This window comes from Rhodnius prolixus, unplaced genomic scaffold (assembly GCF_049639745.1).
Source record: "Rhodnius prolixus isolate KJV_2025 unplaced genomic scaffold, Rpr scaffold_1, whole genome shotgun sequence".
Taxonomy (NCBI): Eukaryota; Metazoa; Arthropoda; class Insecta; order Hemiptera; family Reduviidae; genus Rhodnius; species Rhodnius prolixus.
This window is the reverse complement of record NW_027411581.1, coordinates 6,147,597-6,165,883: the sequence shown is the minus strand read 5'-3', so window position 1 is coordinate 6,165,883 and position 18,287 is coordinate 6,147,597. Positions and strand designations below refer to the sequence as shown.

Sequence of the window (18,287 nt, the reverse complement as noted above, 5' to 3'; positions counted from 1 at the left end):
AATTCAATTAATTAATAATAACATAATACCACCTAACAGTAACTTTTTTAATTAGTAAAAATGCTTAGTATACTAATTAAATGAGAAGAAAAACAATTACACAAAAAAAGTGTCATTAGTTTTACAAATGACTACCACACTGCAGAAGCATCAACTAGAAAAGGTATCAAATCCAATAATCTACGATTTTTTTCTTCTTATTCTTTTTACTGTTGTGTTCTAAGTTTTGTGAAGTTCTTATTTTTTTTTTTTTAGGTAAAAGAGACAATAAATAGATTTCTTTGAATATATTTTTTTAATCATGCCACTTTTCAATTCTTACATTAGATTAGGAAAGATACATTCATATTTCACATAATAACTACATAATACTTGTTTTATTCCTTGATTCCTTACAAAATTTGATTTTTATTTTATTTTTGTGGATAAAAGTATTACGTCTTTTTCCCTTGGGGTTCTATTGTTGAAATGTTTTGCACGTGGTACCCTAGTACGATATATTAGTTGTATTTAATCTGAAAATCAACATTATTTAATAATATAATTAAAATAAAGTGTTTACTTAGTTTTAGCTAAGTTTAATCTTAAATTAAGAAGCTAGCAAAACATCTACAACATTTTTAGATTAGGCTTGAATCAATAAATTCCTGTAGAAAAAAATTAAATGTTTTAATACAGACGAGTTCCTACCCGCTTGGGTTACCAAGCAAATTAATACAAAAAAAAATAAAAAATCTGAAAATAAAAATCTAAACTATTTTTTTATGGTGGGGGGATAGTTTCAAATAAATATTTCAAATTACCTGTTTGCATTTTAGTTAATCAAATTTACTTTTTTGTTAGAAAATATTTTTTTTTTTTTAAAGTTGTATTTTAATGTACATATACCACATTACATCTATCTTACAATCCTACAGGTTCCAGTAAAACAAGAACCAAAACGTTTACAATTAGTAATTATAAGATAACCAACTTACTTTGCTCCTCTTCAAGAAGACCTGATATGGAAATCTGTTTAAATAAATCATTTAATTTGGTATGAACCGAATAGTTCTCGCCATAATCCATTTGTAATACTTTAAATCTTTCTAAACATTTCATAATTTCTTTTCCTTGTTCTCTAAACTGAAAAATTTAAAGCAAAAATACATTACATTCTTATTTTCATGGTTTTCCACGTTTTTAACTTACCCAGTAAATTTATTAAATCAAGAATGCTTATTACGTTTAGAAGGGGGCAATCCCTTTAATTGAGACTGTGATTAACTGCTTGAAATTTCTGAGGGATGTGAATTTCAAGGTTGCTAGTTCTGATGTAAAGAAGATAAATGTGCTGATGGCATATAACTACTCAGAACAAATCTAGATTAGATTAGATTTCATGAAGATTTGTTACTCATCTACTCATCTGCTGAAGCAACTAGTAAAATTAAACATTATATTTTAACCCAAAAACTTAATCGGATAACCATTTGAAAAAGAATGGAAAAAGTATCGTAAAATATTTGTAGCATATTTCGTCTTCCTCTTTTGGAAAAATTAAAATAAATTACATGGAAACATGATTTCATTGTGCTAATGAGATCATAAATCGGGACATTTAATAACATTCATGTAGGGAGCAATGAGGCGGCAAATCCAGCTTGACTCGGAAGAAATATAGCAGAACTTTTTCCATTCCTTTAGTGGCATTACAGAATCCCATAAAGAATGGAAGTACAGTAATCGAAGGAGTGTTAGATACAAATCCTGACCAGAAGATACAAATAACCATGTTACTCCGTAAAAGTAGGATATGTACTACACAAAGAGGGCCTAAATACATCGCATGCACTTGGAAACGATTAGTTCGTGTCGATTTTATTTACAAAGCAGAGTGAACGGCTGCTGATCTAGAGCGAAAGGATTGGGGCTTGTTCAGCTTTTCAAAGAGAACAATCTCATGTTTCCACGCTTTGCCTATGAGTCGCCATTCCAGAATCCTAAAGCTAACTAAACAGATATGGCTAGACTAAAGGTATCACTCACCGACCAAATCTACTCTAATCTAGATTTGACCGGAATAATAACATGTCTTCAGGACCATTTACCTTCTAATAGCTAATCTAGAAACGCTTAGGCGCCAAAGGAGCCGAGTAATAGAGGCGAAGCTCGTAAAGCTTAAGATGTATTCTGAAAGTAAAGGTTCAATTGCCAGTCTATGCATTTGATTTTATTCAATGGTTTATTTGATAATTTATTTAGCAAGGTACGTTTGCTTGTCGCCTCCGTCCACGACAGCTATAGTTGGACGTATAGCCCACATGTAAAAATAGGCATTACTTTACATTAGTTACACTTGAATTCACATTCTTCTGAAATTGTAATAGACTAATTACTATTCCAGAAAAATATATCAAATAAATTAATTTACTATTTTAAATCCGATAATGAAAATCGAAGCAGACATTTCTGCTAGGAAATTAATAACCTCGAAACTATTCTACACAAAATACAACTTCTGCTTTACCAACACTTTCATCAGAATGGTTATTTCATTGTTCCCTTAACATTACAAAACTGATTGTATATCAAAGTAATATAACAGAAATTTCAAAACGAAATAGAGGGTTAATGCAGATTGAAATATCCAGTCTAACAGTATCTAACTCTCCCCCAATAACTAAGGGCCCTAACATTTCTAGAATTAAAAAAAAACAAAGAAGATAAATACCTTTTCAATAGTTGAATACGAAGTACGTAAAAGCTGCATCTTAGTTTGCAATTCTTTAAATTCTTTATTAACTAAAACTTTTGGCTCTATTTCATAATCTTCAACAAATTTCTGTACATTTTGAAGAAAAACGCCAATATTTAATTGTTCATTTATAATACTCTCCTGTTCTTTTGGTTTCGAATGCTTAATTTCCTGTTTTAACAATAAAAATGTTGAAAATGTGTTTATGGTAGCAGTGCTGCAGATATAGTTGATTTTATCTATCAAAGCACGCATGTTTTTAGTATTCCTGATCGTCACCTATCATTAGTTTGATTATTCGGTTTGGTGAAGAAAATTGGACTTCAATTATGTTCCGTCTCACACTGCTCTTGCTGACGAGTGAAAGAGTATGCAAGATGTATGTGTTATCTAAAATGTTAGAAACAGAAAAACATTTTTGTAAAAATAGTGTAAACTGGAGTTGTATTTTGTAAGAGAAGGCATTTGAATTTAAGCATAAAACACTGAAATATACTTAGCCCATTTGTACTGGGAAATAATTGTTATTAAATTAAATTTGGATGAACATAATGTGATTCTAATCATTTAATAAATAACGCGACAGGGGTTACAAAAACCTGCGTGCAGCATTAGATAAAAACAAAAATCAGCTATAACAAAACATTTTCTTCCAATGAAACTTTTAAAATCAACCCACTTCCCCAGTACATAGTTACGAAATGAAAGCAATAACAAAATACCTTGCTAAGAGACTCCAATTCAATAATAAGTTGTGCACTCTCTGGTGATAGTTCATTAACATCACTTAGTTCCTCTTCAGGTGCTTCGTTAGATAACTAGAAGACATGAAAACTTAATAAAAACTACAATCTAATGTAAAAATTCTTAATTTTATATTTTTAATAATATATTTTCATTATAGCAATTATAATTACCGAATTATCGTTGTCTACTAGTTCTAGATTTTCATTTTCATTTTTGAATTTCAACTCGCGAAATATGGCATCCCAAATATTACTATGAAGCTCTTTTTGACAAATCATGGTGCCCTATAAAAGAGATATTTTCTGAGGTTGAGTGATTGCTGTTAAGGATGATATTAATATGTTAAAAATGGGTACATACTAAATTAGTACGAATGGGCTTAATCAAATAAATTAAAAAAAAAAAAAAAAAAAAATAGTAATGGACTTATATATAGAAAACTTAATCATATATAGACTATAATTTTGAATGTATGTACTCGAACCAAAAAGTATTTACTGACTTCTTATCAATTGTGAGCAAACACACAAAAACTCGATGGCTTGAATCTTACAATACTGTTCAGCGTTTATACATTCGTTCTTTTATTTACTAACTACAGACACTTCAATCTTGAGCATACCATTTCTATTCATATCAACTATTAGTAATTAGTACAAAACAAGAATTATCAACTTACCTCAATGAAAGCAGTATGATATTCTCTTGGGATGTACACATGATTCAATACAACATTTAGCATTTCTTAAAAAAATAAAGTATACAATTTACTTGTTTATAAATAATAGTACGCAATTTAATTCTATATGTTTTCACTTACCTTTAGTTGATTCTACTTTATCTTTACCACTTAATTTGCCGATAACCCATCTCAAAAATTCTGTTCTTTGATTGCACTGTTTGAATAGCATGGTAGTAATTTGTTTATCGCTCATATCATTACAGTTCGTGTAATTTACGTTTAAGAGATGTTTTCTCCATTTATTTACGTTGATTTGCTCCATGATTTTTTTATATTTGACACTAAAAAAAATTGAAAAATATAATGAATGCTGGCGAACACTTATATTCAAACGAGTTGACACACGTTCCAACTTAGTTGACTTACGAATATGAACGAGAACAGTCCGCCAATTTGAAGACTGACTTTCATACTAACCAACCTTACATTAAAAAATTATACTAGTGCTTTTAAGAAATTTAATGTAAAAAATTACACGTTAACAAATAACTATTTTCCATTAGTTTACTATACAATTCAAATATCACTAATTGCTCTCACTTCAATTAATAGTATTTTAAATTAATGGGCCCCTTCACAAATATTTTTCAAAGGCAGGTTTTAACAATCTACCCGGTAATACACAAATGGAATAATCAAAACTGTCTGAATGAACCAAAGACTAAAACGCTAAATAATTTGTATCAGCAGTCTCAAATAACAATAACCACTGCAACCCTACCATAACCCGGTCCATAATCAATACTACCAACGTCATAAACCAAACAAACTTAACCAACAAAACTCGATTAAGTAACCCGGTTACAAAAAAGATAACCAAACTCAATCAGGTAAATCGCTAAAACATGACAAATTTACCTTTTTATGATCCGATTATAATTATTTTTTAATTTTTAAATTGAACGACTGCAGAATACGTGGAAAAGAAGACTTCTTCATTAAAATAAGAGATTTTACTTAGTAAATGATATTATCCTTTTTTTTAACTAGAGAAGTAATTTATTGATATAGTCGATTCATCATGTTTACAGGTTTACACGATACACGGTATCAGTGTCAGTAATGTCAATGACTTAGGCTAAGTTTACGGAACTTTGTGATTATGTATTGCATTAACTAGAATAATCTGCCGTAAATGTTTTTAAAAATACTTTTAAGTTATTGTTACTAATTAGATCGTATCACGAGTAAATAAGATCTTTTTACTTCAGCGATGCCAAGTGAGTGGAATCCCATTGAAACTTCCACAACATATCTGCCGAATACTTTTCAAGGTAATTTACCATTTTCATGTTAATAATTAAATCCCCTGCATTTGCATATAGAATTTCGGCTCTAATTACATATAAATAAGTGAACGAAACCTACAGTCAGAAATCACCTTATAATAATCTTGTTCAGCACTTACTACAATTAATTCGGCAATAAAAAAACCTAGTGTAGATCGCCAATAAATTCTATTTTATCTTATCAGTTTTCTGATATTAGGTAATAAAGTTTGCTGAAAGAAGCAAGAACAATTTTTAGTTGTTTTAGTTTTATTCGCGTTACCTTTTAAAAAAATTAAACACAGCCATGCTAGAAGATTGTATACTGCACATTGAGCTACGAGGTATATATAATTTATTGTGCTTGTTCAGTTAATATATATATGTAATCGACGAACAAAATCTGTGCAATTATTTGTTCATGCATATTTACGAAGCAAAAAGTATTTATATTTGGACAATTATTCATTCACTTATTTCATTATTATATTCAATGAAGATAACAGTAGTTCAAATAACTTTTTATCACAGAATACCTCTCTATTACTAGTAGGGGAAAAAAAAGGGTTTTATTATTTTCTTCTCATCTACATCTCAATGTTCCCAAAGGTTATGGGGGTGACAATCCCAGATCTAGGAAACCAGAGTTCTCCAGATAAGTTATAGGAAAAGAGAGGAAGGAGCGTTAGTTTAGAAGCAATCTCTCCTAGGGTGACTTCACCTCTTGGCTCTTGCACCCTTTCTTAAGCCTTTTAGTACAAACATGTTTAAAACTGGAGAGCACCAGCACGGATTGGGTCATTCTTAGCTAAGGATGCAAAATAATAATAATAAAAAAAAGATCTTCAAGAGACCATTAGTGATTTAACAGAAAATAAAATCGAGTTTATGATGTTTTGAAATTAAAATTAAGACATGCCTTTTCCATTCTCAATCAGCCTTTTGCAATTTTAATATTTGCAAATAAATGTAAGTAAATCCTATTAAAAGGCACTTATAAAATTATGCAGTAATGAGATTAGCAACTGAGGTGTCTTTTTTTACCTCAAAACAGAAAAAGTGGTACAAATCGAAATGCTTAGAGGGGTGAATTTGATGGTATTCAACAAATGTTTACATTTTTATTCCTATAATAGGTAAAAGGGATTTTGATCCTATTTTTGGCCCCTAGCATTACATGTTTGAAGGCAAATCGAAAGTTCTATTGTTCAATTCAGTAAATTATTTTATTATTATTATTTTCTTCCCAGATATGGATTGTGACATCAGAAACGAAGATACTTTTCTAAATCAATTTAGCGAAGAATTTAATGTAAGTTAAAAAATTGTAAATAATATTAATTCTCCATAAGCTGTTTAAGTTACATCTTTAATGAGGAAACGTAGGGTTTGCTTTCAGAAGATGACACACTTGAATCAAAAATGTGTTTGGACAATAATTTTTTCGATTCTCTGTTAGAAGAAGGTAATGGCTGTCAATGGCCGGATATATTCTCCCAGTTAGATCAATTGAAAGATGAAGGTTAATATTTTCTATTTAGACTGCTTTCTCCTGAATTATAAAGTCGTTAATTTTCTATAATTATTAATTATTTGTTTATAGAATGTGATATTCCTATAAAATTAGAATCTTTAGATAATGAACAAGATTCCTTGGCTTTTACCGATTCTACAGTGAATGGTAGTGGTATAGATGCAAGGAACTCACCGGATTCTAAGGTATGCAATTAATGTTGATGTTTATTTTTAGGCAGAAAATAAAATTTATTCCTAGTTATCCCAGTCCAGCGTTTTTTCCCTCCTATCCCAAATCGTATTTTGTTTATTCTACCGTAACAAAAAGTTTTTCATAGGGAGACTCTATAACCTCTTAGATCAGATTACATTCTGCGATGGATGGCAAAGCTTACGCTGCGCCGTAGAGGATCTATTGTGGCATCAAGGCCTATCTGTTGTAACTATTCTTAGGAGTATGGTAAGGACTTCCTTTGCAAAACATTAAGGTGTACATTTTTCTTTTCTGAAAAAGAGCCGAACCCTGAGTCATACAAAGACTTTCCAGTTGCACAATACGTGTAGCATCTTCTTTTTTTACAAAACCTGGCTATTCTTTGCGAGGAAAGTGTTTACTCAATCCACAATGGCTAGTAGAAGAAGACGATCAACTTGATGGCTTTGCTGGAAAATCGCCATAGTAAATTTGGGGTATTAGCTTACTTGTAAACTTGTTCGCCAGCTTCAGGTTTGGGGTTTACCCCACTGACCCTGAGACTTATTCTTTTGGTAGGCGCGCCTACAAGGCATTTTGGTTTACGACCTGTGCAGGACTTTTTCCGGGCCAGGCGAACCGTCGCCTCATTGTTCCAGAAACTCGAATGTTCGGGTAGCCAGACGAGTAAGTTATTATTGAGGTTCTTTCTAGGATGCAGTAAACTATTGGTGCATTTGGACGATCTCAGGGAATTAAAAAATGAAACCCGCCCCCAGTCCTGAGAATGCAACGCCTACGAAAGACCACTCCCTACTCTTGAACCCTACCAATCCTTGAAAGGGACGTTTTGCATTTTATTTGGCTTCTTTATCGTTACTCGGATGTTGATCTTGATTCACTGCGTCAGTAGAAACAAGAAAAAAAGCACTAGATATCCAAATCAAGGTTAATATCTCTGAAGAAGTCTCTACTTTCCCTTATCCCCTAAAACTGAACGCTACTTCTTCGGAAGAGCTACCGTGCTCTTATAAAAATCAATAATCTTAATTAGTTGTACACTATTTTCGACAGTATATCTTGGAAACGCCTCCAGTGTCTCCGCCTATAACTGATACACCAATGTGTTCATTTGAGGCTGAATCCACAACGCGTTTTCTAGACTCAGAACTTATGAACGATTGTGTTACAACAGTGCAAAGTAATAAATCGCAAGTGCTCAGAATAAATCCAAATAATGTGAAAATCATCCAAAATATAAAAGGTATTATTTTATATTTTGAGGTAATTAATGTTTAAAAAACTTAAATGATTCAGACCATGATTGTTTTAGGACTTAAACCTGTTGGGAAACAAACTCAAATTGTACTACCAAAAGAAATTATTCAAAAAGCAATCAAATTTAGCACAAAAGGAAATATTTCAGAAACCTCAATCGGGAAGACACCAGCTGTAAACACCAGAACAAATTTAGGTATTTTTTTTATATATATGTATATACATATATAAACTTATGACTTTTAATTTCATTTTCTAATTTCGGATAGTTGTAGCTTAATGGTAGGTAGCGCTTTGAACTCTCAGACCGGAGAAGCGCAGACTCCACATTCTTAGATTTTTCACTTCCTAGTTGTTCAGGACAGCACACTGTCTGGAATAAAGAAAACACTGTTCGGAGACCGGCAAACTGTGAAAGCTGCGGATGTCAACAATCTCAACGAAGCGTTTAATAAAGGGATTTTATATCCAAAGTAAATTTAGTGGTTCTTTTTCCCTCATCCAACAAACCGTTTGTAGCAACCGGTTTAAGATAAAACCGCAAATGATACTCTCTTACCTCCGATCAAAGCTCTCAGACTCCCTCAATCTCCACTTTTTGATAATGCCGTCACAGTAACGTTTCCAGATTGCCAAAATAGTTTAGAGGTCCACTAAATGATGCGCTAGACTGCGTTTTTCACAAGTTCATCAGCCCTTTCTTTACCATCAAGGATCCAGAAGAATTTAATAGACTAGACGATTCAGTCGTCTCCTAAAACAAACACAGCTTTTAAACCAAGTAACAAAGTTCATTGAGAGAATGTTTATTAAGTTGTTATAGTAACTCGCTAGGAGTTATTTGATTGAAGACAAAACCTTGTAGAATAAAATGCGTGTTATTTGAAATGAATAAAAGATTGATAGGAAACGGATGTATTCGTGTCTATGAAATTTAAATTAATAAGTTGCGAATTATTCATTTTTAATTTATGTCTCTCTATGCCTTTAATTTTTTTTTTCTAGGTTGCAATAATTCAGTTATAATTTCCACTAGTCAAATCGGAGGTTCTCCAAGAATAAATGATGGAAACGGTAAAAAACTAGGCCAACAGAATACCAGTTCAAGTCAGAATAAACCACATATCTTGCCTTTGATTAAACAAGAAAGTGATATTTTAGTAAAAAATGAATTAAATGTAAGTTAATTAAAAAAAGTGTACAACAGTGAACTCCTTATTTATAAAGCTTAATCATCTTATTTTTATTTTTAACAATAGTTTACTTGTTTATTCAGATAAAAGCTTTGAAAAGGCAACAACGAATGATTAAAAATCGAGAATCGGCCTGTCTTTCTAGAAAGAAAAAGAAAGAATATGTCACTAGCTTAGAATCAAAAATCTCAGATTTAGAACATGAAAATAATAAATTAAAAATGGTTTGTACAAATGTGCTTGGTTAAAAAAAGTTTCAATTGGTTCTAGTTTTTCAAGTACAGTAAAATTAAGATTTAATTTTTTTTTAGGAGAATGATTTACTTAGATCCCGGATTAAAGAATTAGAAACAGGGTTCAGAAGTCATGGAAAAATACCAACCTTACTGAACAGTAATTTAAGGAAAACTGTGGCAATTTTTGCTGTAATATTGATGGTATCTGTAAATATTGGTTCAATTAGGTAGGTACCATTATTTATTTATTTTTTAACGTATCGCCAGCAAGGTTATTAGCCTTCCTATAAGCGCCGTCATTGTCAACCTATGGCTTTATTTTTATAAAACCCAGTTTCACTTCGCTAGTGAGGTTCAGTTATGAGCAAAATATCAAATATTGCTAAAAAGATATGTATATATCTGTAACTGTTACAATACTGAATGCAGTCTAACAATAGTCCAGGAAGACTTTGATGAACTTGATTGCTTGAAAAAATTGCAGTTTTTTTTAAACTGGGATTTCGCTTCAAGATTCCCTTGGAAAAGTAAGTTAACTGCTGTAGTAGGTAGTGGAATCTTGCCGGGGCTTAACGTCCAACTACCAATTAGATGTCGTGGACGCAAGCACATAACTATTAACATTTTCTCTAATAAATAACAGTAACTGTACGCAAGATTCAAACTGGGTACCTCCAAGTTATAAAGCCTCGCTTCATAACTACTAGAACACCTTCCACTACAATGTTATTATTTCTTTCTATTACAGCATTCTTTCCAGAGAAGGTCTTCGTGCAAGTGAATTCAAAGAAAAAGGTGAAGTTGTTGGTAACGGTGTAGCCAGACGAGGTAGATCGTTGTTATGGACAAAATCGGAAATTACATCTACATATTCTAACAGAAGTATTAGTTCCGGCAGTACTAAGACTTATTCTACTTGCCCTCTTTATATCAATCAAACTGAATCGTTGAGGTAAGCATTTAAACAAAGAGAATTTGTGTTTAATAAATGTATTTAAATCGTGGATCAGAATATTAAAACAGTTTTGAATACTGATATCAGGAGACTTCTTATCCATAGAGTTATTCCCTTTCAAAACAATTATTTAAAACAATAACATCCCTCTTCTTTGCTTCTCCTCCACGTGTCGAATACTCACCACTTTTTTTTACGCCCCATCTCGCCTAAATTTCACTAAAGTGAAACAGTACCATGATGTTTTATCTGCTGTAGAGCAGAACCAAATTGTTAAGGATATTGTTTACACATGCTTTGACGTCTTTAAAAACAAACATTACTGCTTACTGTTACTACTAGGCAAAACTTAGTGTTACAAGTTTGTAACTTTGGTATCAACTGAAAGTGAATAAGATTTTGACCACTGAATGAAGTAACTATTTCAGAATTATTCACACAATATATCTCCAGATGGTTTATATAAGGCGAAATAGTGAACCCTCTATTTTTCACCGTTTTATCCTATAATTTGGGTAGCATTTGTAATATCACAAAAATTGACCACTCTAATGGTTTACATTCCCTTCACATGACTTGAAAAATTTGCCACTAGAGCTGCAAAAGAAGCGTTAAGATTTTTATACTTAAAAAGATAGTTAAGGGAAAAACGTAATTAGTTTACAAAAATTTGGTTACTTTAGTTCGACATAAATAAACGTAGTGGCTAACATCTGCTACGATAAGTGTGAGCTTCTAATCTCAAGATGCATTTCTTACGCATGTATGGCAGAGGTTTTAGAAAGAATAAATGTCCATTTGTCAGTGAAATCTTTCCATGCTAAAAGTACCAAAACCGTAGTTTAACACAGCAACGTCCCGGAAACATCCCGGTCGGGTCTTCGGTACCAGCGAACCCGAAGTTAGGCTTAAACTTAGTAGCACCACCACTTACTAGAAGGGGGAGGTTCACCCAAAAGGGAAGGAGGGAAAATTCGGGCATGCAGATTCGTTATTACTCCTCGGCCAGCATGAGGTTATAAAATAGTTTTGATTGTAATTGTCATTTTTGTGTTAAAATTTAGATTTTAAAATTGACTTGGCACAGAATTGTACCCTTATTATACTACATTAAAAAAAAAAGACTTAATACTAATACATAACTTATGTACCTTAAAGATTAGAAAAGGAGTTGAGACAATGGATAGCCGTGGATGAGAAGAGAGGAGGACGTTACAGGAATAGCACAAGGAAACCAGCTTTCCATCAGACTCCCATTCAACAGTTGATATTGCAGAACCCTAAAAAATTAAAAACCCCAAATAAAACGTAAATTATTGTAAATTTAAATTTAAATTAGCACTTTGCAATACATTTTTGCAGAAAGCATTGTTGAAAACAAAAAAAAAATCCACTTTTCAGAACAAGAAAAACTTGGAGTGCAGTGGAAATCTATCATCCACCTTTTCCTGGATCTCTGCCACGTCGGGAGGATACATTTTATGTATTCTCATTTTCCAGTGATCACCTACTCGTACCTGCTGTCACTCACAACAATACTCTTAGGCCGAAAATGTCTTTCGTCATTCCAACAATCCCTCTAAATGGTGATTATTGCATTGATCTCAACTACCTCTACTATCTGAATAATTTATAGTTATTTTTACTCAGGCTCATACTACTATACATACGTAGTATATGTAATCTATGGTACACGTAGTATAATATATATATTTATAATAAATGGATTGTATCATATAATTTGTACTGGATAAATTATTCGCGACAATTTTAACAACGTTCAATAAAATTTAAGGAGGTATTTTTGACGGAAGTTAGTGCTCCCCTTATGAGCAACATAAACATTTTCAAAGTTCAAATGAAATTCTCTGAAATTGTTGAAAAAATTAAAATTTTATATGAACACTCACATGACTTTCTCTTTCTATAATTTTCGAGTTTCTTTCTTAAATGTTTCTCAATTACGATTTTTAAAACAAACTGAATTTATTCAGTATGTATAAAATAAACGTTAGATTGAAATGTCACATCAGTTTACACTTTCCTACTTTCCGAGACAGATTTTTCGTATAGGCAGGCCTACTAGTGGATACGAAGTCTACGAGAAAATTCGTAGGCGAGTTTTACGAAAAAGTCCCGGTGAATTGGTACTTTCAATTTTTGTCTTTTCTTCAATCACACAATTTTTATTATACATAAGGCACTGAATCATACATAATACGTATTATAGAATGGTGCTTTAAAGAAAAACATGCCTTATCCTCTCTCATACTCGTAGTAGTGCCTTGAAACCAAATTTTCCTGGAAAAACGTTTCTAATAAAGGTGGTCTATATTTGTGCAATAATGATAATCGTTATTACCAAAATATAATAATAATATTAATAAAATATACTGAATAAACCAAAATTATTGTCGAAAATATTTCTTTCTTTTTTCAAACAATATTTTTTTTTCTAGATTCATTTATAAACAATGGAACAGTGCCAATGATGCAAATAGATTGTGAAGTTTTAGCCACTAGATCTATAGAGTTTACTGAAAAAGATTTTAAGATTTTCCGGCCAAAAGAGGAAGTGGCTAGAAAAGGAAATAATTCAGCACAAGGTAAAAGTTTAATATATTTCAAATTAGTGCGGTTTGGGGGGTACACTTTTTTAAGTTTAGAATTGTATACTTATATCCTCTGTTTATTGTAAATACATTTTATTTTATTTATTTATTTCACAGTATCCATGCGTACAAACACCTACAGGCCATATTTTATGCAACGACGTCGAGTCCGGCCGAATTCAGAATTTGATGATGGTTTTGAAAACTATATGAATAGAATATATCGAGCGGCAAATACATTCCCATAGTACTTAAGATATTTATTTATTCTAATTTATTGATCTCACTTGTTTTTTTCATTGTCTTAATATTAAACAAAGAAAAAAGTATTAATATTATATTAATAGGTTTAAGTAAATTTTTGGGGGAAAAGGGTGCAATTCTCTTATTAAATAACCAAAACAAATCAAAATTTTATCCCTAAAAAGAAATGAGGGCATTACTAGTTGGCAATTTTTTTTCTGATTTATTTATTTCATTCTAATTATTGTAACTTTGCCGTTATTGATTAGGAAATACAGTTTAGTTGAATAGTTTTTACCTAAAATTATGTATTTAGGCTAGGCCACAAGAGCACACACTTTTACTGGCCATTTTGACGATAATCGTGAATTTTTTTAATTTATTTTTTGGTAATTGGTAATCTAAAACAAAACACTTCTTGATACTAAGATGGGACATTTGGACTTTTGGGCGTTCTAAGAATGTTTTCTCCTTCAATGTCTCAAAGCTATTAAACTTCTTTTTTTTTTTTTTGAAAGATGGCCATAATAGCTGTCTATTATCAGCTGTGTTGAGAGTGTTCTCCGTCCTCGAACAGAATCTGTAGCAGACATCTTCAGCCCTCAATACAGTAAACTGTTCCAGGAAGAAAACTGATCAGTTTTTCTTATTTTGCATTTCCACCTACGTACTTCTCAAGGGAAAGAAGCTAATTTGGTTCTCACCACCCTCATCCCCAAGATGTGACACAATGTGGCAAAAGGACGTTTTTCGGAGAAAAGCGCTCTAGGAGCTCAAGTAAACATTTGTGTGATTAAATTATAATAATACTGTAGTAATAATTGCCTACTAAAATATCCAGTAAAATTTATAATTAAAAAAAAAATAAGCTTTTTACTTAAGTGTGTGATTGGCTATTTAGTAATTTTTTTTTACAGTTTTCGCATTAACTTTAAATACATAAAAAATTAATGATGATAGCTTGATTGATAAGGTCATTTTTCTTTTTTTTTAATATTTTACGAAGTGGTTTAAATTACGAGTATAGTGCCGAACGTAAATCGCTGGGATGCTTAAGAGTTCATATCAAGATCTAGCAGCTTTTATTGGAAACTTTTGTCCCGAAAATTCTATTGAAGACTTTCTGGAAGAGTCTTTGGATTTTCCGTCTAAAGGACTTTATTGGTTTAACTAGAAAAGTTTTTTTGTGAAAATTAATTTATGAGGGTTTCCCCTAAGATAAAAACCTGAACGGTGTCGTTCAAGAGATCTTCAAATATGTATTTTTGGCTTACAAATTTATAATTTCTAAACTTTGTCACGATTGCAAAATTTCCCCATGGCAAAGATATTCAGACATTTATATTCTTCATCAACAAGGAATAGCGTACTTTTTGTTTTGTTTTTGTCAAGTCTAACTGAAACTATTAACGACAAACTGTAATTTTTTAGCTATTAAATAGGGTTTAAGTAGTTATTTAATCATATTCCATTATTATTATTTGGAAGTCAGTTTGGAAAACACGATTTTTTTTTTTTAAATTATGTTCTTATGCACTTTTGTTATTATTTGCAAAGAGATTTTTATTAGTCTTAGAAATCGATTGTTATTATTTTCAGTTTTTTTATTTTTTTTTGATAATTTTTATTACCATCATAAATTGTTTTTATATAGACACTCAATGAATTTTTATGCATTAATATATTGTACGTTAAAAATTTATTTAAATTATATATAGTCAATTGACTGAATAGAATGGAATATTTAAAAAATCTAATTTATTCATTAACACCATCTTGCAGGTAAACATCATTCATTTAAGTAATTAAAAAATCAAACTATTTCCATAATATTTCTTAACTTACTGTTTGTGATGTAAGGCTAAAAGTAGTGCGATGTCTATGGTTACAGTCATTTAGTGATCTGGCGAGTCTATCCGCTAGCAAAGATGAAAGCCTTAGATGATTTTTTGTTTCCTTGAAACTCCCATTATTACAGATGATGAACTGCGGGAAAACAAAACTGGTCAACCAATTGTTACTTTCTTTGACTGTACTGAAGTTAGAGAAGTTATTGTAAATTTACGTTCTTGTGCAGATTTTTGATTTTTCGAGTTCTCACCAGTAATTAAGTTATTTTTACAAATAAGAGTATATGTGGCCGAAATACATCGTAACTCTAAAACGCAGAAAGTTCCAATTTGATGTCTAATAATAATGCAGTTGCAATTCAAATAAGATGTGATCAATGATGTCGCAAAAAAGCGTTTCCCTATTTTGATTGCATAATTAAAGTCATAGTTTGTTTCAGGATCAACTGGTAATCATATAATTTTATTATCTGAATTCACTCTTTTTTAATTACGGTCATAAATTATCATTTTATTTAGACAATAAATATAAACAACAAGAATGCGAGCTGAAGTGCTTTGAGAAAGTCAATCCAGATGCCTCCCACATTTTCAAAATACAATCGATCAAATATTAAGTATCACTATTAAATAATTTTTTGATCTGATAAATAGACACGTGAAAGCTTCGTTTCATACAATCAGGTTATATTAATTGATTTTATATACCTTGGCAAATTCTTTAAAAAAACTTTAAATTCCTTAACTTTAAAATTTCAAACGTTTTACACCTATGTTATAGCGTAAAGATGTCTTGGCCGCCGTCAAGAAGTTGGTAAAGATGAAGGTATTTTCGCCGTCAAGTAAGGTCTGTGGTAAAACAGGGATTGCAGTCGTAACATCAATTCTCTTCATCCTTTATTCTAGGAGGCTCTTCCAAGCTTAAACATTACCTAATTTCTTCCACAAGTCAGACTTAAATTTTTCTTCAGAGCTCTTATATAAATAGTAATGGATTTCTCAGATAACAAAAAGTTATTTTTACCTTTTGATTTCATAAATAACATGGATTTCTAAGTCATTATTATTATTTTGCAAACATAAGCTGCCAGGACAGAAGACACACGAACCCTATATGTACATAAAACACGTACCAAAAAAAAAAAAAAAGAAATTGTCTATAGTACAAGCCTTGAAGATGACCTAGCCCCTGGGACGAAAGTTTGGGCTAAAATAAAATAATACAAAAATGGGCAATATTCTTTCTTCTGGCTTAAAGTATAAGTTACCAAAAACAATGAACATTACACATCAATGGATTTCTCAGATAATAAATATTTTCTGGATTCATTAATATTTCATCAATTTATATTCGAATAATAATTTATCTTATCTATAGTCTTTATTAGTTTGTGAAAATATAAATTAATATCGCTTTTTGTTATAATTGGATAATTTTGTTGATGGTACTTCTATTCTTCTTTCTTTGATTCCTCCTGCACACCTTCTGTAACTCTATCCTCACGTGCTTCTTGGAATGCATGCCAAAGATACATAATGATAATAATATGTACAACAATAACAGCAGCGATAACCGATATAACAACAGTAACAAAATCATCACCGTCAAAATATTGTACAACATGTTTAGTAAGAAAAAAAGTTAAAAATGGTAAAGTAAACATGGCTATACTATAAAGAAATAGGAGTGTAAAAACAGTGGAACTTGAGTTCGCCATTTTATTTTTTGTATTAGTTACGTGTTGCTTCTCTTCAATTCGACTGGTGTTCCCTGTAACAATGAAATTTATCCTAATAACTTAAAAAGCAAACATGAACAAAGTTCTACAACATCTGTGAACAATTAAGCGAAATCGTGATACAGATTTGAAAACAAATAATTTTCAAACCTTAGTATATATACATATTCAAAACCGCGCTTTTATATTATTATGTGTAATTACAAATATATAGGTTAGTGTTTTTGAAACTGTGATACACGACCCTTGGGATGAAAAATCAGACTTAAAACAAAAAATAAAATAAAGTATACTTCTTGAGAATTGTAGCTCAAAGTTTAAAAATTCAAATTTTGAATCGTACGTCACACTGAAAGGGAACAACCCTGACTTCTAACTTAGAATGCTTTACATCATCCCTGAACTACAAAAATTATGACGATAAAAGTTATTGTGCTCTGCATGAGGGTAATGTACATACGAAGTTAAGAGAAAACCGAATAACTGAAAAATCAATCCTACAAAAACAAAAAAAATTCTTGGCTCGAAATATTATGATTATAGGAATGTCACGATGGCATCCAATATTGGACTGCGATAAGAAGTGGGCTGCTGGCTGGGATTTTGACCAGAAACATGGATATTCCAAAAATGATGGAAGGAATTTTTGAATGGGATGATAGGTAAAAATTTGTGAAGTCTTTATTACAAGAAAGAGGATGGCACCAAGGAATGGTGGCAATCGTATCAGTCGATTCATTTTGTTTTTATTCGGAGGTCGCTAATCACTGCATTAAATTTGTTGCTATTCTCTGAAAAGTGGAAAGCCACTTGAGGCAAGAATTGACAATTCTCACCTCTTTTCCAGGTGTTTTCTCCATCAGAATATTCTAAACCCTCAACCTTTCTCCTGTGTAGTTTACTAAAGCGAACAAGGAAAATAAAGGGATTCTTTACAACACAAATCCAATGTAATAGTGACCCACTTAAATATTTTGGA

At 31.3% G+C, this 18,287-nt stretch overlaps 3 protein-coding genes across 18 annotated transcripts in view; 1 reads left to right on the top strand and 2 right to left on the bottom strand.

Annotated features, from left to right (window-relative positions):
- Nucleotides 1-276: 276 nt before the first annotated feature.
- Nucleotides 277-12,144, bottom strand: LOC141453047 (uncharacterized). Of its 2 annotated transcripts, XM_074125769.1 has the most exons (9): nt 12,016-12,144; nt 9,040-9,234; nt 4,305-4,507; nt 4,164-4,228; nt 3,655-3,768; nt 3,460-3,555; nt 2,714-2,908; nt 978-1,125; nt 277-515 (listed from the first exon to the last, which is right to left on the bottom strand). In XM_074125769.1, the coding sequence occupies exons 3-9, from the start codon at nt 4,486-4,488 to the stop codon at nt 511-513; spliced, it is 807 nt and encodes a 268-aa protein (XP_073981870.1). In that variant the 5' UTR covers nt 4,489-4,507; nt 9,040-9,234; nt 12,016-12,144; the 3' UTR covers nt 277-510. The 2 variants fall into 2 exon arrangements, with proteins under 2 accessions (XP_073981870.1, XP_073981880.1); XM_074125779.1 differs by lacking the exons at nt 9,040-9,234; nt 12,016-12,144 and adding an exon at nt 4,593-4,933.
- Nucleotides 5,127-16,737, top strand: Atf6 (bZIP_ATF6 domain-containing protein ATf6). Of its 4 annotated transcripts, XM_074125591.1 has the most exons (16): nt 5,127-5,500; nt 6,745-6,806; nt 6,881-7,016; nt 7,098-7,213; nt 8,277-8,466; nt 8,536-8,676; nt 9,486-9,658; nt 9,757-9,897; nt 9,985-10,136; nt 10,658-10,861; nt 12,023-12,172; nt 12,266-12,450; nt 13,324-13,470; nt 13,594-15,501; nt 16,089-16,253; nt 16,351-16,737. In XM_074125591.1, the coding sequence occupies exons 1-14, from the start codon at nt 5,440-5,442 to the stop codon at nt 13,722-13,724; spliced, it is 1,989 nt and encodes a 662-aa protein (XP_073981692.1). In that variant the 5' UTR covers nt 5,127-5,439; the 3' UTR covers nt 13,725-15,501; nt 16,089-16,253; nt 16,351-16,737. The 4 variants fall into 4 exon arrangements, with proteins under 4 accessions (XP_073981692.1, XP_073981699.1, XP_073981683.1 ...); XM_074125598.1 differs by lacking the exon at nt 16,089-16,253; XM_074125582.1 differs by having other exon boundaries at nt 16,089-16,737.
- Nucleotides 16,738-16,931: 194 nt separating this feature from the next.
- LOC141453004 (uncharacterized) overlaps nt 16,932-18,287 on the bottom strand; it is a 40,392-nt gene continuing 39,036 nt past the window's right edge. For all 12 annotated transcript variants that reach the window (XM_074125696.1, XM_074125680.1, XM_074125758.1 and 9 more), the window contains one exon: nt 16,932-17,340. The gene's annotated coding sequence lies outside the window, so the exon portion shown is untranslated. The remainder of the gene's footprint in view (nt 17,341-18,287) is intronic.